General features: G+C 53.4%; 5 protein-coding genes across 5 annotated transcripts; all 5 read left to right on the top strand.

Annotated features, from left to right (window-relative positions):
- Nucleotides 1-1,546: 1,546 nt before the first annotated feature.
- Nucleotides 1,547-2,131, top strand: PHYSODRAFT_463045 (hypothetical protein; the record flags this gene model as incomplete). Its single annotated transcript, XM_009527133.1, has 1 exon — nt 1,547-2,131. A coding segment is annotated over one exon (585 nt), but the record flags the coding sequence as incomplete, so codon positions are not given.
- Nucleotides 2,132-5,059: 2,928 nt separating this feature from the next.
- PHYSODRAFT_314217 (hypothetical protein) lies at nt 5,060-6,424 on the top strand (the record flags this gene model as incomplete). Its single annotated transcript, XM_009527132.1, has 1 exon — nt 5,060-6,424. One exon carries the CDS (start codon nt 5,060-5,062, stop codon nt 6,422-6,424), a length of 1,365 nt encoding a protein of 454 aa, XP_009525427.1.
- Nucleotides 6,425-6,667: 243 nt separating this feature from the next.
- On the top strand, nt 6,668-11,435 carry PHYSODRAFT_496603 (hypothetical protein; the record flags this gene model as incomplete). Its single annotated transcript, XM_009527131.1, has 5 exons — nt 6,668-6,776; nt 6,876-9,220; nt 9,289-9,547; nt 9,611-10,584; nt 10,662-11,435. The coding sequence occupies 5 exons, from the start codon at nt 6,668-6,670 to the stop codon at nt 11,433-11,435; spliced, it is 4,461 nt and encodes a 1,486-aa protein (XP_009525426.1).
- Nucleotides 11,436-11,546: 111 nt separating this feature from the next.
- Nucleotides 11,547-12,738, top strand: PHYSODRAFT_491242 (hypothetical protein; the record flags this gene model as incomplete). The annotated part of the gene is made up of 3 exons (XM_009527130.1): nt 11,547-12,088; nt 12,151-12,534; nt 12,606-12,738. Coding segments are annotated over 3 exons (1,059 nt in total), but the record flags the coding sequence as incomplete, so codon positions are not given.
- A 3,269-nt stretch (nt 12,739-16,007) lies between these two features.
- Nucleotides 16,008-16,832, top strand: PHYSODRAFT_252155 (hypothetical protein; the record flags this gene model as incomplete). Its single annotated transcript, XM_009527129.1, has 1 exon — nt 16,008-16,832. One exon carries the CDS (start codon nt 16,008-16,010, stop codon nt 16,830-16,832), a length of 825 nt encoding a protein of 274 aa, XP_009525424.1.
- Between the last annotated feature and the right edge of the window lie 8,494 nt (nt 16,833-25,326).

Genomic DNA, 25,326 nt, shown 5'->3' with positions numbered 1-25,326 from the left:
CTGTAGTTGCAGTAGTGGTAAGCAGATAGTGACTGTGGCCAGCAGTAACGCGCGCCACAGGTAACATAACAAATGCAATATCTTTAACAATAGTGGAATATGAGTAGTATAGCAATATAAGTAGTGATGAGGTAGGAGTAGCAGCAGCAGCGATAGTGCCAGTGTCAGTGACAGTGGCTGAAGCAGTGGCAGTAGCAGTTACAGTAGCAGCCGCAGTAGCTGTAGTATGGCAGTGGTGGCGACAGTGGCAGTTGCAATAAATACCAATTGCAGCATGATGTTGTCAACATCAGGGCCCCTCCAATTCAGTATTATATTGAATTGGTAAAATTGCTAGACAGTAATAATGATTTAAATATGACGATAACCAAAGCTAATTATTATACTGATTAAATATTTCAATTCCATGCGTCTTGACAGTGTTTTTGAATACCCTGAAATCATACGAGCCAATGATACAAATTTCAATATGGCGCTTGCCGATAACACATTTTCGTCATATTAATTGACAATGTTCATTTTGAATTTTTTTATTCATACCCCTGGTCAACATCAATTATAATAGTATGAAAATTTATGTTTCTTGTAGTAATATGAAGCGTTTCATGTATAGTACTCACAATAATATTGGTGATAATGTTAATAACAGTAACAAGTGCAGACTGGCGCTGAGGCGCGGCGCGTCCTAACCGTTTTAGTAGCAAAAAACACAAAATTGTTCGGTCCGCTTAGAGACCCGCACGCGAAGCACGCCCCAGTATTCCTGCTGAATAGTTACTACCGGTATGTAGTGGGCCAAGGCGAACAAAAACTTGTATTCAATATTCAAGTTTTTTTTTTGGTAACTTGTATAATACAAGTTACCAAAAAAAACGAATACAAGTTGTATTCAAGTTTGATTCTTTGATGTTCTAGAAAAAGGGAGCCCGTGGTTTCCGGATATAAAAATAAAATACGAGCATCAGTGCATCACGTGCTCAAAAGCAAACTTTCACCACAATGACAGCGCTGGGGAAAGCAGGGGCTTTTTCCATGCTCGCCGAGACTGCGGTACGATGCTCACCATAGCGCAGCAACTAAACCCGAACTTATTTGGGCCTTTACTATTCGTCAATCCTAGGAAGAGTTCATTCAACTCGAGTGTGCACGGCGACGAAATCGAGCAAGTCTAAAGCGTCGATCTTCGTTGCCTTCTCAATTCCATGTATCTGGCCACAAGTCTCGCTTGAAAGAGAAACTCGCGCAAGCTCGTCGGCACGCATTTCTGTTGCGAGCTGACAACAAGGCCGCCATCGTTGGCATCGTTGACAATGTACGAGAACTCGCGAGCAACGGTGAGGAAGGCGGCCGCGAGAATAAAACGCCACAGCGCAACAACGGACCGAGTCCCTTGGAACGCGACCGCTTCATGAGTTGGGCTGCTGACATCGAAAAACTGTTGTATGAATTCGAACCAAGCGAAAACCACGCCGACGACCCCCTATTACGGATCTTGGAGCACCTTCAGTTCCTGCAAGACGGCCATGTTTGTCTTGCCGAGGTGGCGATGGATGCCAGGGCTCTCTTAGAGCGTTGGGATCGCTCAGGAGTCTTCGATTCGGAATCCTCTAGTGAGGATGAGGATGATGACAACGCTGACAAATCTGGCCGTATCCCAGATAACCCTGGGCTTCTCCCTCCAGATCCAGCCAAAGAGCAAATCCGACATCTAGAACAGTCGTACGCCTACCAAAGTGTTCGCCAGCGCGCTGCTGCTGGTATCATCAAACGTAATGTTCTGGCTTGGGTGAGATCGAAGGCTTCTTTCTGTGAGCGCGTAGCGGAAATTGAAATGTTCGGCCGTACAACTGAAGCGCTGTTAAAAGAGCTGAGCCTGACATCCGCGGCTCTTGCTGGGGCCAACTCAAACGGAAACACTGACATATTTGCACTTGCAAGTGGACGGTGCGATCCAAAATCCAGATACAGCAACACTATTGCTTTCAAAGACTTGCTCCAGTTCTCGAAACACATGGCGCTTTTTCCAGTCGATCAGGCACTCCGCACCGTGGAAGATGTTACTCGACGCCGATATCTCTTTGACTCGCGCTGCGCGATGAAAATTCAGTCCATATGGCGCCAAGTGCGTGAGGCTGTTCGAGCTCGTCGCCTGCGTCGCGCGATGGAGGAGCTGCGCTTGCAACGAGAGCGGGAAGCGCAGGCGAAACGTGAGGCTGCCAAGGAGGCGAAAAAGCGGAAAGCATCGGAAGCGGGAAAGCGGAAAACCACTAAGACGCTCAAACGTTCGAGTACAGTGCGGTCAGCAGTGATTTCTGCCGCCGTCACGAAACCCAATACGGCAATTGAGAACCCAAAAGATCCACCTAGGCAGCTGACACCATCTGAAAGCCAGGAGCAGTCTGGAGATGCCAATGAAAAACGAAAGCTAATATCCCCGCTGATATCTCCCAACGATGTCTCAACTCATCGCAGCAGTACTCGTGATAGTACTTCCTCCGTCTTCAGTGACAGGGTCAAGCCACCATCGCCAACTCCACGAAGTAGACCGCGACCATCTCGAGACACCGGGGCAAATAGTCCTGACAGCGATGATGACACCACAGATGTAGAGGCAGCGTGGAAATCGTTCATGGACACAGTGGCAGCCGACGTCGCCGTACAAGAGCCACCCGGGGACAGCGAGGCAACCACAACGTTAGAAGAGGAACCTGCCAGCGATCCGATGCCACCAGTAGTACTGCCACCGATGGAAGACAATTGGGAGTCGTGGTCAGACGATGAGGCTGAAGTCGGTAACAACGACAATCTCGAGATCGAAGACAGAAATGATCGTCGACTTAATTCTGCGAGGTCATCAAGCTCGATGACGTCGGCAACTCCAACTCCCAGGATAAAAGTTGTGGTGTCTGTCAACAAGTCTGCAGTGCCCGATGCCCCAGTGAGTAGCCGCATGTCGCGTCGTGAGACTACGGCACCGAGGAGGAATGTTTCTCGACCGCCCACGAATCGGAGTACCTCGGTGGTAAGACCGCCATCGTCCTTGCCGTTTGATGCTACCCTGCACAATCATACGGGGCCCTACACTGGCGCTGGCCAATTAAGCTTGATGGCCCCCTTTGTCGACGCTGATAGAAGCAAGAAATCCCAGTCCAGTGTTGCTCCAGAAAGGAAGCATCTGTATGATCTTGATTTCAGCGGCGCCGAAAGAAAAGACGCCTCATTTGCTCACATTGCACGAGCGTTTATTGGTTCCCACGAACCGGAGCTGAACCAGCTCCCATCTGCTCCGCCTCGACCGAAAACACCCGAGAAACTTGGAACCACACCCATGGAAACGCCCCGTGCAGGATCGAGACGAACAACAATTGCCAGACTTCGGAGCATTACTGGAGGAAACGAACAAAGCACAAGAGCAAATGAGCTGCTGAACACCGACAATCAAGACAGCAAGGATCAGCAAGACAACAGCTCAAATAAGCCGGGTTATTTCATCTATGGATCGAAAGGTAAGCGTACCTGATCATTTCCTGGGTTGAAACATCTTCACGTATTCATGACACTTGTGTTCAATCTTAATCAGGCGTAAATATCCAGCGCATGGTGGTTATACGGAAAGGAACAATGGTTTACTCTCCATTATCGGGACCGCCTGAAGAACCATTAACTGAACCTGGCAAGGCTGCTAAAGAGTGGCAGCGCTCGACAACGGTGGTGACCCCACAAGAACTAGCAATCCCGCACCGTCCTGTCAGACGCTTTCAGCAACCACACCGGAGACGGCTTCGAGGTCCTCGGTGTCAGCCCGTTGAAAATGAACAGACAGATCCAATTGAGACGATCGGACCCCCGTCAGCCAAATACCCAAAAAGACGAACGGAAAAGCGTAGCGAACTGCCGTTGCTACTGCGTCGAACCCGGGCAGCAGCTCGTCGCCAAACCGTCGATCGATCGGATCTGTTAGCTGACGAAAGCGGCGATCAACTTCCAGACGCCCCAGCACCGGACACAAACAAGCAAATGTGGAAGCGCGGCGGAGAGCTGCCCGAGTTGGCCTTGGCGCAGATCCGCGATCGCGTGGGCTACAAGTCGAAGCCCCCGCATCAGAGGCGCATGTCCATCATCGCTGGGCGTGCGCCTCCCGCGGCTGCGCTTCGAAGAAATGGCAGTTCGTCAGTGATTAAAGAGCGACCGGACACGGTCTTCACAGTTGCGGAGGGCGACGAAGAAGAGGAAGGGGATGAAGACGACGCTGCCGCCAGCCATCACAGCGACAACCACGGAGACGATAGCGAAGACGAACGACCTGAGACCGGTGACGCAGATGGCGACATCGAGGACAACGTACCAGTCGAGAGTCCCGGCGACGACAACAGCAAAAAGAGTCAGGAGCTGAACGAGGAGTTCCGGCGTCTGACTCTGGCGAGTCGCGAGCGCGAGCTCACGCGCCGACGGTCGTTGCTGGCGCAGCTACAGAACGAAGAGGAGGCTGCTGCTGCTGTCGCTGCTGCAGAAGATAGTCGACGACAATCCACAGACGCAAGTGAGCTCGAACAGCAGAAGACGGGGCGAGGGATGTGGAGGCGGAAGAGTCACGCGACTCGCAGCACCAAGCAAGTGGGCGACGACAGCGACTTCAACGCCAACCCAGGCGACGTGACTGCGTTCTCCTACGGTTCCAGCGACGAGGACTCGGACGGTGGGAGGCGTCGCCGGCTGCGCGTCAAGACTCGCGTCGCTATGGCCGACCCATGCTCCGATCTCAGCGACGATGAGAGCGACCGCGAAGCCCCTACCGACAACGACGCGCTGGACGTGAAGCTCAGCGTTGGCATGACGCAGCAAGAGCGAGACGCCGCCTTCCAGAAGCTCCTCACGCAGTACCTGGGGCTGCTCCAGTGCGCACCGGCGGAGGTTGCGCGGCGGCTTCAAGTCAACAGTTGAAGTTGCAGAGTGATTGTCATCCACCTATCTAACAGCATACAACATGTCATATCGCAGTTTCCCCCTTCCCCGAAAGAACAACCAGCGACCATTCAACCAGCAACCGCCTAGCGCCACGATGGACGCGTCCGCCGCCTCTGCTCATGCCGACGAGATGCTGGAGCTGACGCTCGGGGACGTGGAGGACGCAGAGAGGCGCTCGCAATCCAAGTCGCAGACGGCGGACGCGGCCGCGAGCTTCGACGGCTTCGCACATGACGGCGCCGAGCAGAGCGGCGAGCCGCTGGCCATGCCGCTGACGCTGCCCACGTCCCCGACGCTGCTGCCTTTGACGTCGTCGCCTAGGGCCGCGAGCCGCCAGCAGCTGAGCGTGCAGCAGTACTTCCAGAGCGAGAGCGAGAGCGCCGCGGGCGATTTTAACGCCGAGGTGCAGAAGTCTAATGACGAATATCGACGCTTAACAGACGCAATTAACCTTAACGTACCGAGTGATACCGGTACAACCGGTAAGTACGACTCGAATACGGGACGGCCAACTGCCTCGTCTCAGGTGGTGGACATAATGTCCAGCTCGACCAAGACGGGCAAGAAGCGGAAGCAGGGCACCAACGTGAGCATCGACCTGCAGACCAAGATCCGCATCATCGAAGTGGCCGAGCAGTACCAGTACGACCCCAAGAGCTCGTCCAGCCGCAGCAAGCGGGAGGGCGGGGCCATGTCGGGCCAGCACGGCAAGGAGGTCGTGAACGGCATCCGACTCGCGGAGCAGTTCGGTCTCAACAAGAGCACGGTGAGCCGTATCTTGAAGCGCAAGGAAGAGTTCAAGAAGGCCTACTACAAGGACAACGTCTCGGGCTGCTCGAAGCACATCAACAAGAAGTCGAGGTTCGACAAGCTCAACCGGCTGGTGGAGAACTGGTTCGACATGAACCGGGAGAAGAACGGGACTGTTTCCGACACGCTCATCCGTGACGTGGGCAAGCGCTATGCTGAAGAGCTCGGCATCGAAGACTTCCGAGGGTCGAATGGATGGGTGCGCAGTCTGCGCAACCGCAAGGAACACTCGGAACGGGCCACGGTGTCAATGGAGATTCAGGAGGCTGAGAAGAGGAAGAAGGACAACGAAGCGGTTGAGCGCATGCGCGTTCTCTTTCCTAACGGTGCCAAGGATATGGCTGGCTTTTTCAAGGACCTGTCTACCTATCTGGAAAGAGACGGCGGAGGCATGGGCGGCTTCGGGGATATGAATGGAAACACCAGTAGCAGCAGCGGCGACAGTGCAAGGGATACTGCTGTTGTCCTCGCTGGGGCCTCCTACACAGACATGGACGACATCTCACGCGAAGATGGCAACGCGGTGGCTGAAGAATTCCTCAAGAAGAAGATGGTCGAGTCGCTGCGTGCATGGTCACAGGAGTTGATGGCATTGGAGCTAGCCAAGCTGAAGAAGCGCATGAAGCCGCGGCAGGCTGCTGTTCTATAGTGCTGATGTTTTGATGTGGCCCTGTGAGTGAATGTGTCGCCCGACCATCTATCTACCAGCCGAGCGTGTTCGATGCTGCTGTAGCTTCCACTGTTTTCCTATACAGTCCCCATTCTCTTTCAACCCCAGTGTTTGTCGCCAAAATTATCGACACTTGCCAGTATTTCTGTCTAATCGGCAGCATCGCATCGCAATGTACCGGTCGCGCTCAAGTTATCAACCAGGCATGCTGATTTTGTAGGGATGGCCCCGCGACGACTTCTCCTGAGGAAAGACCGAACACTGGACCGGGCCACCAACGTCGGCGTCACTTTACCAAGCTTCAACTTCGTGGAAGCTCGTCCTCCTCGGCGTCGACGCGATGCCCCCCGCGCTGTCACTGCTGCGTCGGACTTCCCAGCTCTCAATGGGTCAGAGCTGAACAACACGGTGCAGCAGCGAGCAGTGGTAGATCTGGACGAAATCCTTTACAGCACGGTATCGCGGCGAGCAGAGCGATTCGAGGATCCCTCGATGACGCAGGAGACCAAGATGGCGCGTGTCTGGCAAGCGTTGCTCCGACACTCTGAGCGCGGCCGCTTCGGAAACCCTGATGCTGGGAGTGTGAATCCCATCTGCACGGCTCTGTGCCTGGAAGCCACGGACAAAATCCTCGCAGCGTGCGGAGCATCGACACTGCTCCGGAGCGTGCTTGTTGGTGGGCTAGCGAATTCGGTGTACACGCAGTATGATCCAGACCAGGAATTCGAAAAGCAAGAGCAGTACGCGCAAGTTGTATGGCGCCAGAACAAGCAAATAACCACACAGGATGAGGAGATTACGAAGCTGGTGAAACTGCGTGAGCTGGCGGAGCAGCACGTGTTTGATCAGCTGAGTGCGGCTGGCGTCGGTCAGCTACTGCAGCAAATGGATCTGTCCCGTCGTGTTAGCGCTGTGACTGAGATGCTGGCGCCCGTACTCGACGACGAGCTGCTTCTTGTTCTTTGGAATGCAACCGCCACGACGCAGGCGTCAGCTAACCAGCTCCTCCGAGTTGAGGCACCAGACAGTGATGCTAGTGATACTAGCCCAGAGTCCATGACGTGGAACGAGACGAGGAAGCGAGGGGCTGCTCTCGCGAGCCTCGTGCTCCAAGAACGTGTCCGCCTCGTGATTCTGGTGTGGCAACGACTAAGCACAGAAGAAAAGCGGCTAGCGTACAAGACACTCGACCCATCCATCTCGACCACGCAGGCGGCCGCTACACTCAAGAGCGTGCTGCATGCGCTGGAGGAGACTTATGTCTCCGAGTTGATCCACCACCAGCGCCAACTCTCTCGGCGAAACTTAAACCTGGCCTCACAACTCGGAATCATCAACGAGTCTGGCGCAAACAAACCGTCAGCCCCAGGAAGACACGTCGGCTTGACACCTACAGCCCCACGAGCGCTAGGAAAGCTTCGCGGTTCTCGAGCCCGCGCACGCACCATACTGCTAAGTGGAGACTCTGGGGACTTGCCTTACGCTGCTGCAGAACCCAAGACGTCGATCCCGCAGGTTCTGTTGGGCGCGCTGGTCTCATCAAGTCCAGGCTACGGGCGCTTGAGTCAAATCCACTTGTCTCCCAACCAAGGGCGTTCCCGGCCGGTGAGCTCCGGAATCCTACCAGAGCAACTTCTTGCATCTCACAGTGACGTCCTTCGCACGTGCGAAGACGTCTTTGATTTACTCTGCGAGATCGAACAGCAGCAAGTAGCTGCCCTTGAAGAGCACAATGGTGAGCCCGGCAGCAATTGGGAGGAAATTGGGGAGAGAATAGTGATGGAAGCTCGCGTTAAGCTTCGAGACCTGCTGTGCACGTATGTGGAGCCATCGGAGCCGATTCAAGAGCGATTCCACCGATGCGAGGATGCACGTGACAAGCGAGTGGAGCTTGAAAGTATTCGCTCCGACGACGAGCGCAAACTCACGGAGCTGATGACTGCCATCATTTCTGGACAGCGTCGCAACCCCGAACTGCTGGTCAATGCAGTGAACCGTAGTCCGGAGACGCTTCTTAGCGCCATGGCGCTGAATCCGGGTATGTTGCTCTTCGCTATCACGAAGTTCCCTGACGCAGTGAAGCGCTTCCTGTCGTTGGACCCTAAAGCTTGTGATTTCTTGGACGGACTTGTTCAAAAGCACAGGGGAGTTCAATTACTGTGGAAATCCACCGGTATCGCCGGTGGCCACGAAGTTTTTCTGCCGGTAAACAGACTGAGGAAGCTGTCGATTGCTGCTGAGGAGCTGGCTATGGCATTGCCGTCTGGTGAGTCACTGGAGCAGGGAGCGTTGCTGCTACTCGAGTGGTTCACGTCCCATTTGAACGATCTGACTGATCTGTTGCTTGAGCATCCCAAGCCGCTACAATTGCTGTTCATTAAAATGCACCAGCGGGGCGATGTGTCGGCTTTCTTCCAGCTCATGCTGCTACTTCAGCAGACCCCGGGCGTCCAGAACTTCATCTCACGAGCGTCGGTGGCAACTCTTGAGCGTCTTGCGCTGGAAGACCAGTCCGCTGTGCTGTCTGTCCTCCGTGAGATTTTTCAGTATCGTGAAAGCCACAGCGAGAACAGCGGCGACGATTCTCCCGCCCGTCCAAACCGTGATCTACTTCATGAGCTCCAAGCGTCTCCGCACCTCGTAGCGTGTCTGACCGCTATGGATCCGAACGTGCTACAGGAAGTCTTCTTGGGCAATATCGATGTATGGGCGCCGTTCTTCGTAGATATGGTGTCTTCCAGCGATGCACTGCTACGTCAGAGCGTCGTTCAACGGGTACGTAAGGTGGCTTCTAACATGCTTTGGCCATCGTCTAACGCTTTCTTCTTCTTCTACGCTTACAGACTAATCACGTTGAAGGCGGTGACACGCTGCTACGGCTACTAACAGCCGTCATGGATGGCACCACTGCCGTTTTGGACCTTGCAGCGTTAGATCGAGCCCTCTCTGCGTCGGACGTGGAGCAAGCAAAGCAGCGAGAGGCTACTGCGCGCAGAAAGGAGCATCAGTGCATTTATCTACACGGTCGATCTACTGTCTTTGGTGCCGTTGTTGCACCTCAGATCGCTGTTATCGGGTACAACCCGCGTCGATTCTTGTTGTGTCAGACCGGGGCGGCAGCAGCGACTCCTGCTAGTCCCGCTATGGTCGCTTCATCCATGCAAGACCGGGGCAATAAAGACAACAAAGGCCGGACGCTGCTGCGTCCTGCCCGGGCGAAGAAACCTACTCCGTCGGCGCTAACAACAGGGAGGAAGCGTCAACTCCGAAGCGGTGAGACCAGCGGATTCCAGGCTCCACCAATGTCAAGCGGTGACAACAGTACCAGCGAGAAGATTCTCATCGCCAGAGGCGGCGAGGTGCCCTTGATGTGGCAGCTCTACCTACGAGCCCACTCTGCTCTACAGTCGAGAGAAGATGCTGAGGGAGCAAGAGAATCGTTGCCCTCTCTGTCCAAGCCACGGGTGAAGGCGTTGGTTCTGGATATCTGGCTCGATTTTCTCAAGACGGATCACTTGCAACTAGAGAACGCAAGCCTTTGGTCTGTTGCTCCGTTCGTATGCGACTACTTGATTGCTCGATATAATGCACCGGCGGCGGTAGGTGCACGTCTCGAGAATCTGCTGAACGGGTTGGTCGCGTTTCAAGACGATCCGCGCGTGGCTTTCTTCGCCTCAGCCTGTGGATTGGGGGATGTGAAGACATCGGACGCGTATGAAGCAGGACCACCGAGCTACGACGTGTTCCTCTACTACATGCACGCCCTCGCCCATTTATTCTATGGCCAAATGAGAATCTTCCAGTCAGGAAAGCGCTTGGACGAAACCCCGAGCGGAAGCTGTCCGATCGACGTTCATCACGCTTTGGCTGTCACGAACGCACTCTTCACGTTTTCACTCACGGAGACAGCGATACGTTTGCTGCGTGCCGAGATTGAAGGCCTTCCCCGTATCAAAGCGACATCACTACTGGGAATGACTGACCTGCCAGTTGCAGAGGTTGCTGGCGAATCGAGTGACGAAAGCACTGTCGAAATCATCGTCGACCATACTGAAGGAACGACCCGATTCGTCGAACTGGACGATGTCATGAGCATCTTCCTGAAGCAGTGGACGGCCAAGACCCACCAAACAGAGGAGGTAAGATGGATGCTTTACAATGCGACTTGGGTGCATATATCACGTCTAACACGTTGGTTGTTGTGCTTATTTTGCAGCGGTATCGCCAGGCATTTGCTGCAAATGATTTGGGCGGAGACCGGATAGGGGTGGACGAGTTCGTCAAGATTGTCACGGGGGTCAGTGCGGGTCGAATCTCTGCGCGGGAGTGTCGTCTGGTCTTCGGCGACGCTGGCCAGGAGTTCATGAACTTGGAAATGTTCATGCGCGTGACGCGCGCGTACCAGCTCCGCGCCTTCGACACTCACCTACCGGAAGTCAGCCTGGATGAGCGAGACCTGCAGGACTTGCGGCTGTCTGTGGGCCACGCCAATGTTGTGTCCACGCAACGAGAGGTCGAGGACCTGGCGAGGTATTGGCGCAGTGTGCGCTCGGATGTGGTGCACCAACTCGAAGCTGCTCACCAGAAGAAGGCCACCAAGACCATCCTCAAGAAGCAGAGCGCGTTGATCGAGAAGCTCGTGGCCAGCACTCCCCCACTGCTCCAGCAACTCCAAGTACAGCAGCCATTCGCCAAACGCCAGGCCACGAGCTCAGCACACACTGCGGCGCTGCAGGAGAAGCTGGATCGGATGTGGCACGAGGTGCGCACCTGTGTCAAGATGCTGCATCGGGCCAAGCTCACGCAGCACTACCTCAGTGGCCTGTTCATCCGGTCCAACATGCTGCGGTGGATCCGTCAGGCCCGCAAACGCGCCCACGAAGAAGAAGAGCGCCAACCGTCTCGCCTGCCCACACCTCTCCTCCCCTCTGGCTCGAGCATCTCCAAGGCAGGCTCAGTTCAAAGCTTGAGCTCTCCAACGGGGCTGTAGACGTGCATGTACATGTATGTATCCATTATGAAATTGTATCTTTTCGGTGATCGCATGTGTCGTTTCGCGAGCATACTGACAACAACAGCAATGCAGGCGGATACCAGGCACATGCAGCAGTACAAGAGGATCGAGCGGGTTCAGGGCATCCAGAGCGGCGAACTGTTCGTTCGAGTCAACAATGCGGAGCTTTGTGAGCCCCACGGGACGCTCCACGGCGCTCACCCCTTCTTGCAGAAGCTGCTGCATCTTCAGGAGGACGGTCCGAGAGCGATGCAGCGTCTCGTACAGCCCAGCGACTCCAAACTGTCGTTCGCTCGCAAGTTGCGACGGCAGATTCGACAGCGGAAGCGCTGCGCAGTGAAGCGTTGGGGCGCTGTGCAAGACGCCGTGGCGTCGCACGACAGCGCGAGTGTAGATTTGATAGCGGGTCACCTCTCGCCGGCGGTACATCCTGCTTCGGGTGCGCTGGATCGGTACTCGCAGCAGTTCCAGAGGCTTGAAAAAGCCTACAAGCAGCACGTAACGAGCAACATATTGCATTTGTACGCGCTACTCCAAGCTGAACGTCGGTACATTGCGGCGTGGAGTGAACGCGAGGAAGCCAAGTGTCGAGACCAGCGGGCACTCACCAAGTTGCTATACCAGTTCAAGTGCGTCTCTATGAGTTACAGTGGAAATCAATGGTGGGAGCTAACGATTGTTCATTGTGCAGTTCTTTTGCGTTGCAGCTCGAGAGCGAGACGTCAGGGCAAGTTCGAATGTGGCGACTGCCGCCGTCTGACGCACAGCGTAAGCGCTGCGTCAAGGCGGCGACGGAGAACATCAAGAAGCGCTTCTTCACGTCGCCTGAGCAGTCTCTGGAAGTGCTCGAAGTCTACAAGATCGAGAACCGGGTGCTACTGAGCAACTTCCAGAGATTCACCACGTCACTAGCCCAGACGACTGCTGATATCAAGATGAAGGGGCTGTTTTGTAGCGTCCCAGCAGAAAGTGTAGAGCGCTGCGTTGCGTACGGGATGCACGCGTCACCGAGCGGAGAGGAACCGCGTTTCGTAGACTCACAGGGGGCGGAAGCCAAGATCTTCAATCGTTCTGTGTACGTACCAGGCATAATATCGCTTCTCTCGCGCAAAAGGTTTCACGGACGCTTTTCCAATGAGTTTGTAGGCTACTACAGGATCGTGATGATGCTCCGGGGACCAACATGGCGTTTCGAGCACGTTCGAATGTGAGTGATAGCACTTCACTCCACTTTCCCCGGCGCTTCAGCAGATACAGCACGTTGGAGGAGATGCGGTCGGCCATGACAGCCTCTCCGAAAGACCAGCCACCCCCTGTACTGTACCTCGGACTCTGTCGAGTCGCCATAGGGAAGACCATTCGAGCGATGGACAACACAAGCGCTGTTTTCCCTGATGACCCAACGATCGGTGCACTCCACTTCACCAACGAAGTACGTTTTTGCGAGAAATATTTATTTAAAACTGAAAACTCACGGCGATTTTGTTTGATGCTACAGGAAGAGTATTTGGTGCGGTACCCGGATGCGGTTGTGCCGGAGTTTATCATACAGATTCGCGTTGCCACACCTCCTGCCCCGCTTGCTGTGAAATTTTCAGAAAGTTTTATTCCAGTTTCGCTGACATCACCAGTATCAAGTCTTTCGCCTGGCGCATTTCAGGACTTCATCTATAGTGCGGCATTCGACAGTGTTGGCTCGGCAGTTTCCGCGTTCCCCCTGACAGTACCAGCCTCGGATCGGCATAACAGCTTTTTCGCAGCAAATGGACCGCCAGCTTTTATGGATTCCCAGCAGGAGGAGAATGCTCTCGCAAATAGTACTGGCGAGCAGCTGCAGCAGATATCTCCCGAGACCGTCTTGGCGAACTGCGCTAGCCAAAAGATACAAGTACGAGAGAGTTTTCAGCGTATTGAACGGTTGTTTTGGGCGCGAGCGCGTGAGATTTGGGAAGAAGAAGGCATCCGAAGTGGTCTCAAGGTGCAGTTGGACCGGAGCTTACAGGAAGGAGCGCAGCATATCAGAACACAAGAACTTCGAGGCGAGCTTGCCTTGCTGAACCAAATGCAACACGATACGGAGTGCGTAGTTCTAGAACCACCATCAAAACCCCGAAGCCAGAGCGCTAAACAGTCAGTAACGCATTCGCTTCGTCGGCGATAGCTAGCTTGACTGTGCAGCCAAGCATAACGAAAAAATACGTGCTATCTTGTATTTTTAGTAGACACTCATTTTTTGCCGCGTTAAATATTTATTTGGCTTCAATATCGTGGGCATCTTTTCCTGCAACCACCTCTATCGTATTCTTGTCGGTTCTAAAAGTTCTGCTGGTGATCACTTGACGCGGGGCACTCCTTGGAATTGCCGAAGGACTCTGCTACATGTACACAAAACAAATCTTTAAACGAGTTCCGAGTAGCCACGGCCTCGGGAACTTCTAGAACTGTAAGCCCGACGAACTCCACTTCGTTTCGCAGATCTGTTCGGCAGGTACAGACGGCGTTGGCGATCGACCATCGGTAATCACAGCGTTTCCTGCAGTATTTCCAGCGGATCTTCTGACGTGAGTCAGGGCCGTTGGATAGGCAAGGCAACAATTCGTGCCCGCCCACCAGATGACGAGTTAATGGTTAGAGGGTATTGACATCATCAATTGACAGTGTTTCGATGATCGTTGTGGCTGCTCCGCTGCTGTACCAGTCAAGTGACGCGAGGGTGAACGCCGGCGCACATGACCGATCAAATGTCAATGGTCCATTTTCTGTGGACAAGCATGAGTCTAAAATTATTTACAGGTTATTATAATGAGAATGAGCGTAACAAGCGTCGGCGCGCCAAACCGTCCCGAGTACAGTTTATAGATGTAGTGAATCTGCAGAAGAGAGCGCATCGGTAGTGGCGTACATGTACAATTTCGCACTGGGTATCGTTTGGATCGCTTTCGGCGACCACAGTTAGCGCTAATGCAACGTTAGCAAAACAGCTGATGGCGACTAGGAAATGAAACGGCAGCGCTTCAACAAATTGGTGACTCCGAACGGCAGTGGAATGTCCGCCCAGTGGGCGGCCCACCGCTGCTTAACGGCCAAATCATCACTGTTGCTCATGCCACAGCGCTTTGACTTGTTGAGTCCTTGTGCTTCAGTGGTCATCGGACAATCGTTGTCTGCCCTGAAACAACAAGGCAAGTGCTACATGAAATTGACAATCTTAATAAATGGCCTCAACATTTATTGTGCTTTGCACGAACTTTGGCATGCGATTAAGGGCTCTAAACCAACGAGCAAATCCTTCCCGGTGATCATATCTCGCAGCCTAAGTCTAAGTTAAAGTTAAGCTAATCAACCGCCAATACCAAGCACAACGCAGAGCAAGAACGGAGCGGTTGCCACTGCAAGAATAAATCGGTTGTCGCTGCAAGAAAACAAACTGATAAGGTCCCCGATAGAATGGCGCCAAACTCCTTGCATAATAGTAAGCACCGATTTCGGCGGGGACGTTTTCTTTCGCTCTCTTCGTCGTGGCCTTGCGCGTTAAACCAAGCTCGAATTTCAGAGCACGGCATATAGTAGCTGTAGAAAATTTCTACTAGAAATGTTTGGTAGTGCAGGAAACGCTGACTTTAAAGCTGCTTGCAGCTCCTCGATATAAAAACAGGGATGTTCTTCAATATTGCAGACGTAGTTTAGTATGATAGATCGCCAACGCATGTCAATCATCGACTAGAAAGCAATCAGACAAAGCGAGCGAGTTAGAATTAGAATGTCAGGGCCGTAGTATTGTCGGATTTACTCCAGCCATTCAACGAAAGTGAGCATAACTCAACGTTAACTCGTTGTCTTAGCAGCTATTCTATCTTAAATCGACGAGTTAGCCTCCTAACTCAATGATGGGCTAATCACCGTGATTTGCTAAAACAACGAATTACGTCAGAAAGCATGCAAGGCACAATACTTCATTGCATTCCTCGTAAACGATATAACGAATATTTAATTTGTAAAATTAAAGTACAAATATATATTAACGGCCATCACGGTCGTTCCAGTGCAACTGCCATCGAATCGTCGTCCACGGAGGTCAAGAAGGCGCATAATGCTGGAAACCTTTAAATCTTGCGTCGATTTTGCTCTGTCTTCTATTGCGACTTGGGCGCTAGATCGAGTTGCGAAGCCTTTGTTTCTACTACTGGGGTGCCAGTCTCCGCGCCCGAGGATTCTAGCGTGCATCGTTGTCGAAGCCAAAACATGGATAGTGTTTGAATAATACTGGTGGATACTTGGACTATTAATAAAGGTTTGGCCGCAATACGTGTATTCCTACATGGACAGTTAGCGTGCGGAAGGACTTTACAGCGATCAACGGCACACGCGCAATTCGCCTGTGAGCGGCCGCGTCTTCTATTGCGGCATTGCATCAGCCATCTGCCGTACGAAAAACTGGCACAGCACCCTCCCCATACCACGGTGCTTTGGGCCGCGCTATGTATCTTCACATTGTCGCACCCAGCAGAGATCAGTTCCGATTTCTCTTCTTTCTACGCTCTACCGATAATGATAACGACCCCCATCGCCTTGGTCCAGTACAGCCAGCGACCTCCCACCATAAGAGGGTCGAAGCGAAAGGCTGAGCAGATGAACGTCGCTACCAATGGTGAACCGACAGCCAAGTGTCCATACCTCGGCAAGTGCCAGTACAAGACCGGCAAGTGCTTTAACGAACGCACCCTCAAGCGCAATGGTGACGCACACTCCCTGTGTGAGGAGCACCGTATCAAGCAGAACTTGAATCAACGTCGGAGTGACCGCAAGTATCAGAAGGTGCACGCAATTCGCTGCCGGCATCGCCGTGCTTTGCTGAAGAAGCAGGTTTCGATGATTATGGCCCAGCAGCTCTTCCTAGGACAGCAGCAGCAGAAGACTTTTGTCACCCCGCTGTCGCAGTGCAATGCGTCGCACATGATCTCTACCAACTCCAACTGTGACCCGGTCACTGCTTCAGCATCAACACCAGCCAATGTTGCACGCCGTTTCCAGGTGCTGCAGCCTTCGTCAGCTTTCGTGCTGGACAGCCAGAACAACATCGGATCGTCTCTGGTATTGTCATTCAGTAACGCGGAAGCCACCGAACTGTCGCCAATTACAAGCGTCAACGACGAATTCACCCCCAGCGGTATCGACAACTTCACCCCTTATTTGTTCCAGAGGGCCCCGGACGTCCAGTCCCTAGCGGTGCAGCAGTTCGTTGAGAGTGATGAAAGCAGCAGTGTTGGCGACAACTTGGGCTACGTACCGATCGGCTCAAGCTTAGGTGACAAGCATCCATGTACATGGAGTAACGACGATATTGAGCTCCTGCAGACCATTCTGCTGGCCTGAACTGCACCAAATTAATAAAAGAGCCTAGGGATACTCTCTACTGCATAATGAAACTGTAATTCACTGCACTTGTTGTCTTTCAAGCGCGACGCCGCCAGCCCTGAGGTTTTAACAGACCTTTTGGCGTGTTCAGTAATATATCCAGTTTTTCCGAATTCCAACGACTGGAAATGCGTCATGAGTACGAATAAAAAATGCGTCGAAGCGGTTTTTACTGAGTTGTCTGGTTTAGAGCTGTCACAAATTCATTTTTTGTCTCTTTGGTCGATAGCCCTACAACTCCCCACCCCAAAAAAAGATTTTTAAATCGTTTTTGTAAGAGTAGAAACCGAATCTGGCATCGGAATGGCCTACGACTGGAGGCTCCAAGTCGGAGTAGCAGCACTACTGCTGGTACTGCTGCACCTTACCAGCCAGGGAGCATATGTGCCCCTGTGCTACTATTCTATTAGAGTGTCAGTGAGCGCGTCTCTGACATGGAACGCTATAAGAACTCCTGGAGAGCTGATGGCGCCCACTGTAACGGGGTTACACGAGAGTTACCCGAAGGGTTATGAAGTGGGTACACACTGTCGAACCTAAACCAGTAGGAGAATCAGTACATGGCTTCAGAGCCACTGATTATGCATATGTCTAGGGTTCACTATGCTAGATAGTGAACCGGATACATTTACACCGTAGGCCGCAATAAAGGGAAATACATTCAGTTTGAGATTCACACAGTTAAGAGTTAAGGGTTGACTCTTGGAGTCCGTACGGTGTACGGACTCGTACGTTCTGGTATTAGAACGGGTTATCTTAAGCTGAGACTCTGCGAGTCTGTTAAGCTTCCTCTGACGCAAAGCTACGGCAGCTCTGCTGCACTTGGTAGCACTTGTAGTCATCCGACACCTGAGTCTGTATAGACTGACCCTCTGTGGAGAATGGAGCAGTTCGCTCACTTGCCCCCGAACCAGCAGGATGCGCTTAAAAAGCTTATGTCCTTGCTGGGCCCGGAGGGCGTGACGCAACTTGCGCAGCAAGGCCCCGACGCGGTGAACGCGCGTCTCGAGGCGTTTTCAAGCTACGAGAATGCTCTGCTAGAGCACCTCCAGCAGAGGATGGCGACGGCCGCGGCGCCCCAAGCACCCGCTTTGTCATCCGACGCGGGGACAAGACCCAAGCCGCTCATGTTGAGCGTGAAGACCTTCGAAGGCAAGGAGGGTGAAAGCTTGATGCTTTGGACCCGTGAGGTTGAGATGGCTATGAGCTCAGCTCTACTCCAGACGGAGTCGCAGCGCGTGGCACTAACTATCTCGAAGCTCGGTGGGCGAGCGAGAGAGTGGGCACTAACGTCCGGGATGTCGGTCATGGTGGCCTTCCCGACGTGGGACCAGCTGAAACAGCAATTGTCCCGAGTGTTTGCTCCGCCTAACGAGGCGTATCGCGTGCGCTCACGCTTCCTGGCGACCAGGCAGAGCAAGAAAGAGTTGGTGGACTATGTCCAAGAGTTGAGAACGCTCATTGCTGGCATATCTGCGGACCCACTGCCGGAAGCAGTCACCGTTACGGTGTTCATGGAGGGCCTTCGCACTGGCGTTGCCAGGACGGAGGTGTTCCGAACCCACCCGAGCTCTTTTGAAGAGGCTGTGAGCGTCGCATTGAATGCGGAACACAACTTTAAGTCGTCGAGAGTTGGGTGGAATGCGTCTTACGCTAGCGCGCCGAGTGGTCCGGAACCCATGGACCTCAGCTATGCTGAAGACGAAGAAGCCGAGCTTCGTGCTGCTGAGCAGCGTCGCGGTATCCGCAGATGCTTCATCTGTAGTGACACCCGTCACCTTCGTGCTGGGTGTCCGCTGCGCCATCAGCGCCAGGCTTCGTCAAGCCGCTCTTCGAGTTCAAGCCAGGGCTCTGGTTTGTCTCGGGGAAACGAGAAGTCCCAGTAGGCACGGGGCGGCCTACTGGGGGAAGAACTAAGTTCTATTGAGCCTCGGCGAGGTGGAGGTCGACAGGACTTAGCCCCGAAGAGAGCCGTACTCTCTAACCCGGAACGTGTATGCAAGCCGGGCTTGCTAGTTGTCCAAGCTTGGGTGAAGGGCTTCACCAAGCCATGGACGATTTTGATCGATTCGGGAGCGTCAGGTAGCTACGCCAGGCGTTCTACGATGGATGGAAGTCAGCTTTATGCTGATGCGCTGGTAGCGCGCGGGAGTGACATCGTCACTGTTCGTCTCGCGACGGGCACTCGTGTCACGGTGCCTAAGGTCCCTGTGGACCTGGGCGTGAAGTTTTTGGATTTTGATAGCGTGGAACGCTGTTGTGACGAGGCGACGTGGTGTTTTCTCCCAGAAAACAGTTATAGGCCCTCCTTGACAGACCTCAGGCTACTAGAGCTTTGGATCCGTCTCAGCTGGCACATGGTGTGTGTTGTCCAGTACACACTGTTGGTCACGCGCACGATGTGTATCCCTTGGGTAGCGGTTCTTTTCACCAGGGGGTTAGTATCGACCCCGTGAATCAGACAGCTACGCCGGGCTAACGCTGGAACAATCCAACCCGAATAGAGTTATACACGTTATACAATCACACAAATACTTCTTTGCCCTCTCTTCTTTCTCTAGGCCCAAGGCTAAGGCCAAAATACAAGTCAACTGGTCCAAATCCAAGACACTTGATCAATCTTGGGGACGCGCACCACCACTCGGAGAGAGGAAATGATCTACCCTGTCGCCAACTACTTCAGTTCGACACAGGCCCAATAGACCGCAAATATACAACAAAGACGGTCTGCAATCCGCCAAATATACAGATATGGAATAGATATGATCACCTCCAGGCCGAAGCAGTGGATCACTTACTTAAAGTACTTTGAATTTTGTCGTGGAGAACGGCCTTCCAGGCTGTGCCCTTCGAAGCAAAACGAACTCTGTTTGGTTAAAGGTCACATGCAGACAAAATCTTTCCTAAGCGACTCTTCGGAGACTGCGATCTTTCTGCGGAGTGTTGGTCTGGCCTTGAAAGGTCGCCAAACTGGATACCTTCTCGGAGTTGTTGGGTACACCTAGGATCTTGGAAGATGCCATAGTGAAACCAAGTGTTCTTGGGTTTGGAGCCTCGGAACGCCTCAAGCCGAGGTCGTTCTTGGAATTTTGTGGGAGGTAAGTCTGGGAACGCGAAGTCTGGGAATCGTTATTCCGGGAAAACAACGGGGAATCTGAGAAGTGCCTCAGCTCCCAGGTTATAAACCAGAGTCGAGTTCCGCCGTGCTTAGATATACTGGGGAGGATCGCTCGCATTCCGTTGCACTTCATGGAACGGGATCAACTCGCCCACATTGATCTATCTTCCGGGATTCAGCGTCCATTCGCAGACATTACCCTTGTTTTAATAGGAGACTCCAAATCATCCAGTATCACCAAGCTCCACATCATTGGGACTTCCCAGGTTCAGGTGCATTCACCCGAATTTAGGGATCGACACCGCGTCACAACCGCCCCATTGGCCAATTCGAGCCACGGAGGCAACTGGAGAGTCGAGATGGGTCGAACTGGCCAACATCCGAACTCTAGTCTGGGCCGCGAGGCACTCAGACGACACGCGGGTCGAAGCAACCCGATCATCACCAGCAAAGCGGCCTTGCGCAGCAGGAACGGAGCCACGCGCGCGCGCCTTCGAAAGGGAGGCGTCCGAGCGCTAGCAGCCCCGCGCAGCTCGCATGACCACTCGCCCTAGCTCCATGTACCAGCACGTGCAAGGAAGCAGCGTATACAATGCAGGTTCGACGGTCGTTGCAGTGGTCACCACCTGCGGCAATCTTCGCGTGTCACTGCCGAGTTGGGCTTCACGCTACACTCCCGTTGGTCACGCTTCATCTCCAGTCGCCAAATCATCACTTCAAAAGTCATTCATCATTCTGGAACCAATCCATTTTGTTGTTGTCGGGTCAAGTCGTCATAGCGTCAGACTCGTACACATATAATTACATCCAGCGCCTGAATCCCAGAACTACTGGGAGTTCCCCACAGCGTCGGAATCACCACCTGCTTGCATCGCGCGAAATCGAGCCCGCGCCTTAGCGCCCTTGTTGAACTCGTAGAGCAGGTTACCACAACTTAGCTGCGTCGCCGGGAGCCATTCCAAATCTGAGTATCCTTTCCATTTCACGAGATATTCACGAACTCTTCGCGCGGTTCTGGTCCTCTTCGTCCAGCGGACGTCTTTGATAATCTCCACCTCGTACACACCAGATTGCTCTTTAGGATCCCAGCTATCTTCTGGTAATAATGCTGCGTCGAAGTCATCCTCTTCGGCCACTTCGATCTCCACCGTTGGGCGTTCTGGGAAGAGCGCCCTCGGCTTCAACCTGCTGATGTGTACCCAGGGACCTATTCGATAGCCGGTGCCTTCGATCTTTAGCCGTACGCGGAAATCATCGCGGGCTTCTTCAATTCGAAAGGGACCATGCCACATATGCGCGAATTTCTTGGTCAACCCGGGTTGCACACGGGCCAGATACAGACAGACAGAGTCACCAACTTGGAATCCAGCTTTGAGTCTTCCCGATAGTTCCCGCCATTTCTGAGTCTGGGCTTCTGAGCACAGCCGTTTAGCTTCCTTCTGCAAGTCTCGAGCCCAAGCATGGGCGAAACTATAATCGTGTTGCAACTTGCGTCTCCACTCGTAAGCCGACTTCTGTTCCAGCCCCGTGGGTGGTGGACCTAGCATAGCCGACACAGTGCTCTTCGCATCCCAGCCATGGACCAGATAGAAGGGCGTTTCGAGCCGGGTCGAATCAAAGGTGTTTAAGGCGAACACCAACTTCTCCGCATGATCATCCCAGTCGCTCTGATCTGCTTCCGCTACATAGGCCCGGATGCTCCTCACCATAGTCTGCACCGATCTTTTGGTGCCCAGCATTTCCCTGAATCGACTGAAAACTTCGCTCATAAGTCTGGGGTCTTGGTCGTGCCTGAGCATGGAGCTCGCACCGAAGCGCCGGAAGACAGCCTCTTCATAAGCTTCAGCTACGTCTTGTGCTGTCGTCGAACTCATGGGCTTACACATCACGAAACCCGAGAACATATCTTGAAATAGCAAGAGAAACGTATTCCCTCGTTCAGATTTCGGGAGGTGCGTGACAAAGTCCATCGACAGCACTTCGAACGGAGCGTTGGGCTCAAAATTCCCAGGCGACGACCCGGGATTAGGCGGCTTCCCCTTTCCAGAGGTGCAGTCCACACACTCCTTGACAAAACGTTCAACATCAGCGTAGAGGCCTGGCCAAAAGAACTCTCGACGCAGGCGTTCGTGCGTCCGCGTAATTCCTTGGTGACCGCCTTGAAGCTCTTCGTGACAGTGATGCAGCAAGTCCTGGCGCAGATCGTGAGGAACCACTAATCGAGGTTCATCTCGTGCATCTCTTGGCCTAGAAGCAGTCTACCAGCTCAGATAGTACAGAACGTCTCGGGAATCCAAGACATAATTGTCAGCAATCTTCGCCATCCTCTGTGCTTCCAGTTCAGAGGGTTCAGAGAGATCACCTCGCAGGAAAGCTTTCAACTGTCGCATCCATGGGTCGCCATCTTGGTGAGCCTTAATGCGGCGCCAGCGCTCTGCTTGGAACTCCAAAGGTGTCATGCCTGGGGTATCAGACTCCGTCTCCTCTGCATCACGAACTTCCGCTTGGGCTTGGCTCCGGGTCAGAGCGGCTAGCACGCGCGCACCAAGAGAAAGTGGTGCGTTGTCATAATCTGGGAACTCATCTACGACTGCTCTCAGTACTCGACGCTCAGCAGTGCCTTCGACCAATGGATCGACAACTCCAGATTCAGACTGTTTCACCAGCTTCTCAGGGATGCGATTCACCAAACGCAAATGCGACAACTCAAGGGGATCATCGATAACCAGTGATTCTCCAGCGGCTAGAGTCCGACTCGTGAGATAGTCCGCAGCCTGGTTGAATTCCCGCTTCACATGAATCAACTTCACAGACTGGAACTTCTGACGAACCGAATCGAACTCACTTAACAGGTGCTGAAGGTTCGGTTGATGACAGTTGATCAACCCTTGGGCCTGTTGAATAGCGATTCGGGAGTCACCGACGACAACCAAGTCGTAAACACCATGCTCCATAGCCCGTGTCGCCCTTTGATCAAGCCATGATACTCTGCATCATTGACCGTCACATCTTCCAGGAAGTAACCTCGCGCGCTGACCACAGTCCACTCTGGGAGCTTCCACAAGATACAACCACAGCTACCTTGCCTGGTAGACGTCGTCGCAGCGCCATCAAAACTGAGCAGGCAACCTGAGAAATCCTCTTCCAACATCTCCAGACTAATCGGTGGGGCAGGTGTCACTCGTCCTTTCCTCGGAATCAGGGATTCTGCCACTTTATCGAGATGTTCACGAGGCGTAATCCCAGCGCCCATGATGGCTGCCAGGCCATCCTCGTCCCTCTCAATCCGGTGAATTTCTAGATCCCAAGGCGAGAGCAGGGTGGCCCACCGTTGACAACGTCCCTCCAATGATGACGAAGTGAAAATCCACCGCAGGACTGAGTAACGAGTGTAGACCTTGATGTGACTCCCAGCAAGCATACAATGAAACACTCGCAGGACGCGCAACAACGCCACCACCTCTTTCTCAGCCGGATGATACTTAATCTCAGACTCATTGAGGGTTTTGCCAGTGTACCGAACAGGAAAAATCACACCGTCATATTCTTGGCCCAAGACAGCACTTGCAGCCCAAGGATTCGCATGCAGGATCACAACAAAGTCCTTCTCTCGGTCCGGGTGTCGTAACAGTGGCGTCGAGACGATCTTCTTCTTCAGAATCTCGAAAGCCTCTTTGGCGCGCCCCAAGTCTCGTCCTTCCCGGACTTGCTCCTCGGTCAGCTCGTAAAGCACCGATGCTATAACAGGAAGATCCTTGATAAACTTGTTGTAGTAGTTGATGCTTCCCAGAAATGACTGCACGCCTTTGAGTGTCGACGGAAATGGCAAATCATTCACACCCTTCGCGATCTTGGGTTTCGCTCGCAAGCCTTCGGCGCTGATTTCATGCGACAGGTACGGAATAGACAGCTCCCGAACTCGCTCTTGGGCAGGCTCACGGAGATTCCCCAGTAGCGTAGTCGGAACAGCAACGCGTTCAGGTCTGAGCAGAGCTGGTCCCAGGTAGGCGCCCCATGGGCGATGTCGTCAATGTATGAGCTTCTACCCAGGACTGGGCCCATTGAAAATGGGGCTGGAATGTTCCGGTGGAAAACCGTCGTTGTATCTGTCAGAGCTGGGATCTCCACTCCAGAATCGGGGACCGCTCGCTCGTCTACCTCAACTCCCAGAAACTCTAGCACATCGGGATCGACCTTGGCTTCTTCCTCAGGCGACAGTCGCACAAACCCCCAAAGACAGTTGTTCAGCATCTGCTGGTGTATCAGGGGCGCATTTTTCAACCCGAAGGGCATGCGCGACCACTGGTAGTGTCCAAGAGGACAGACAAAAGCAGAAATGAGCTTTGCCCTCTGGGTCATGAGCACCACCCAGAAGCCACTCGCCATATCCAAGCTCATAAACTACATCGCAGCTTCAAATCCAATCAGCAAGTCATCTATCAATGGTAGCGGGTAGCAAGACAGCTTGATGAGCTGGTTCACCATCCGGTAGTCGATACAAAGTCTGATATCCCTGCCGTTCTTCTTCAAAATGATTACGATGGGTGAGGCCCACTCCGAATGCGAAGTCTCGATGAGTCCGGTCTCCAACAATTTTTTGATCAGCTCGTAGACTTGGTGGAGGAAGCGTGGAGCAATCGGACGAGCGCGCTGGGCAATGGGTTTTGCGTCCCCAACATCCAGGTCGCAGACAACTCCTCTGGCAGGTGCGGGGACAGCATTGCCATCTCCTAGGAAGATCGAGCGATGATATTCCACGATACCTCTCATCTCCTTGTTCATCTCAGGAGTGGTCTTGCCTTCGACACCCACATCAGCTTCATCCATGTTCACCTTCGGGCTGAGATCCTTCAAGTCTGGGAGTACAGCCAACTGGTCTCGTAACTGCGTCAACAGCTCGGTTCCTTCATGGAAGAAGACTTCTTCATCAGGATCCAAGTCAGCTGTGACCACCCGAAGACAAATCGCGTACGCCACCTCCAGCTGCTCCACGGCATCCTCACAGATCTTGACTGGCTCTGCGCGAAACACGTCCTTCAATTCATGTCGAACTTCGGCACTACTGGTACCTCCACCAGTCAGTCCACGGTCGACATCACCAAAATCCCGATCAATGGCGAGCTCCTTTAACTCATCTGCCTGCGAGGCTTCGGCTTCGTCCATGGGAGTGACTTCCGCGGCAGTTGGAATGCCCAGATCCAGAATCTTTACATCAGCAACAGCGCTCGAGTGACTGCGGGCCTCGTCCTCAGTCTGACCCGAAGAGCTCATGGCTCGGCCACTCGAGCTCCGAGATTTCTGTAGCTCAACAGCCTTCCGGACTTCTTCAGGTGG

The sequence above is a fragment of the Phytophthora sojae genome (genome assembly GCF_000149755.1).
Source record: "Phytophthora sojae unplaced genomic scaffold PHYSOscaffold_3, whole genome shotgun sequence".
In the NCBI taxonomy this organism is placed as follows: domain Eukaryota; phylum Oomycota; class Peronosporomycetes; order Peronosporales; family Peronosporaceae; genus Phytophthora; species Phytophthora sojae.
This window is presented reverse-complemented; position numbering and strand designations above follow the sequence as displayed.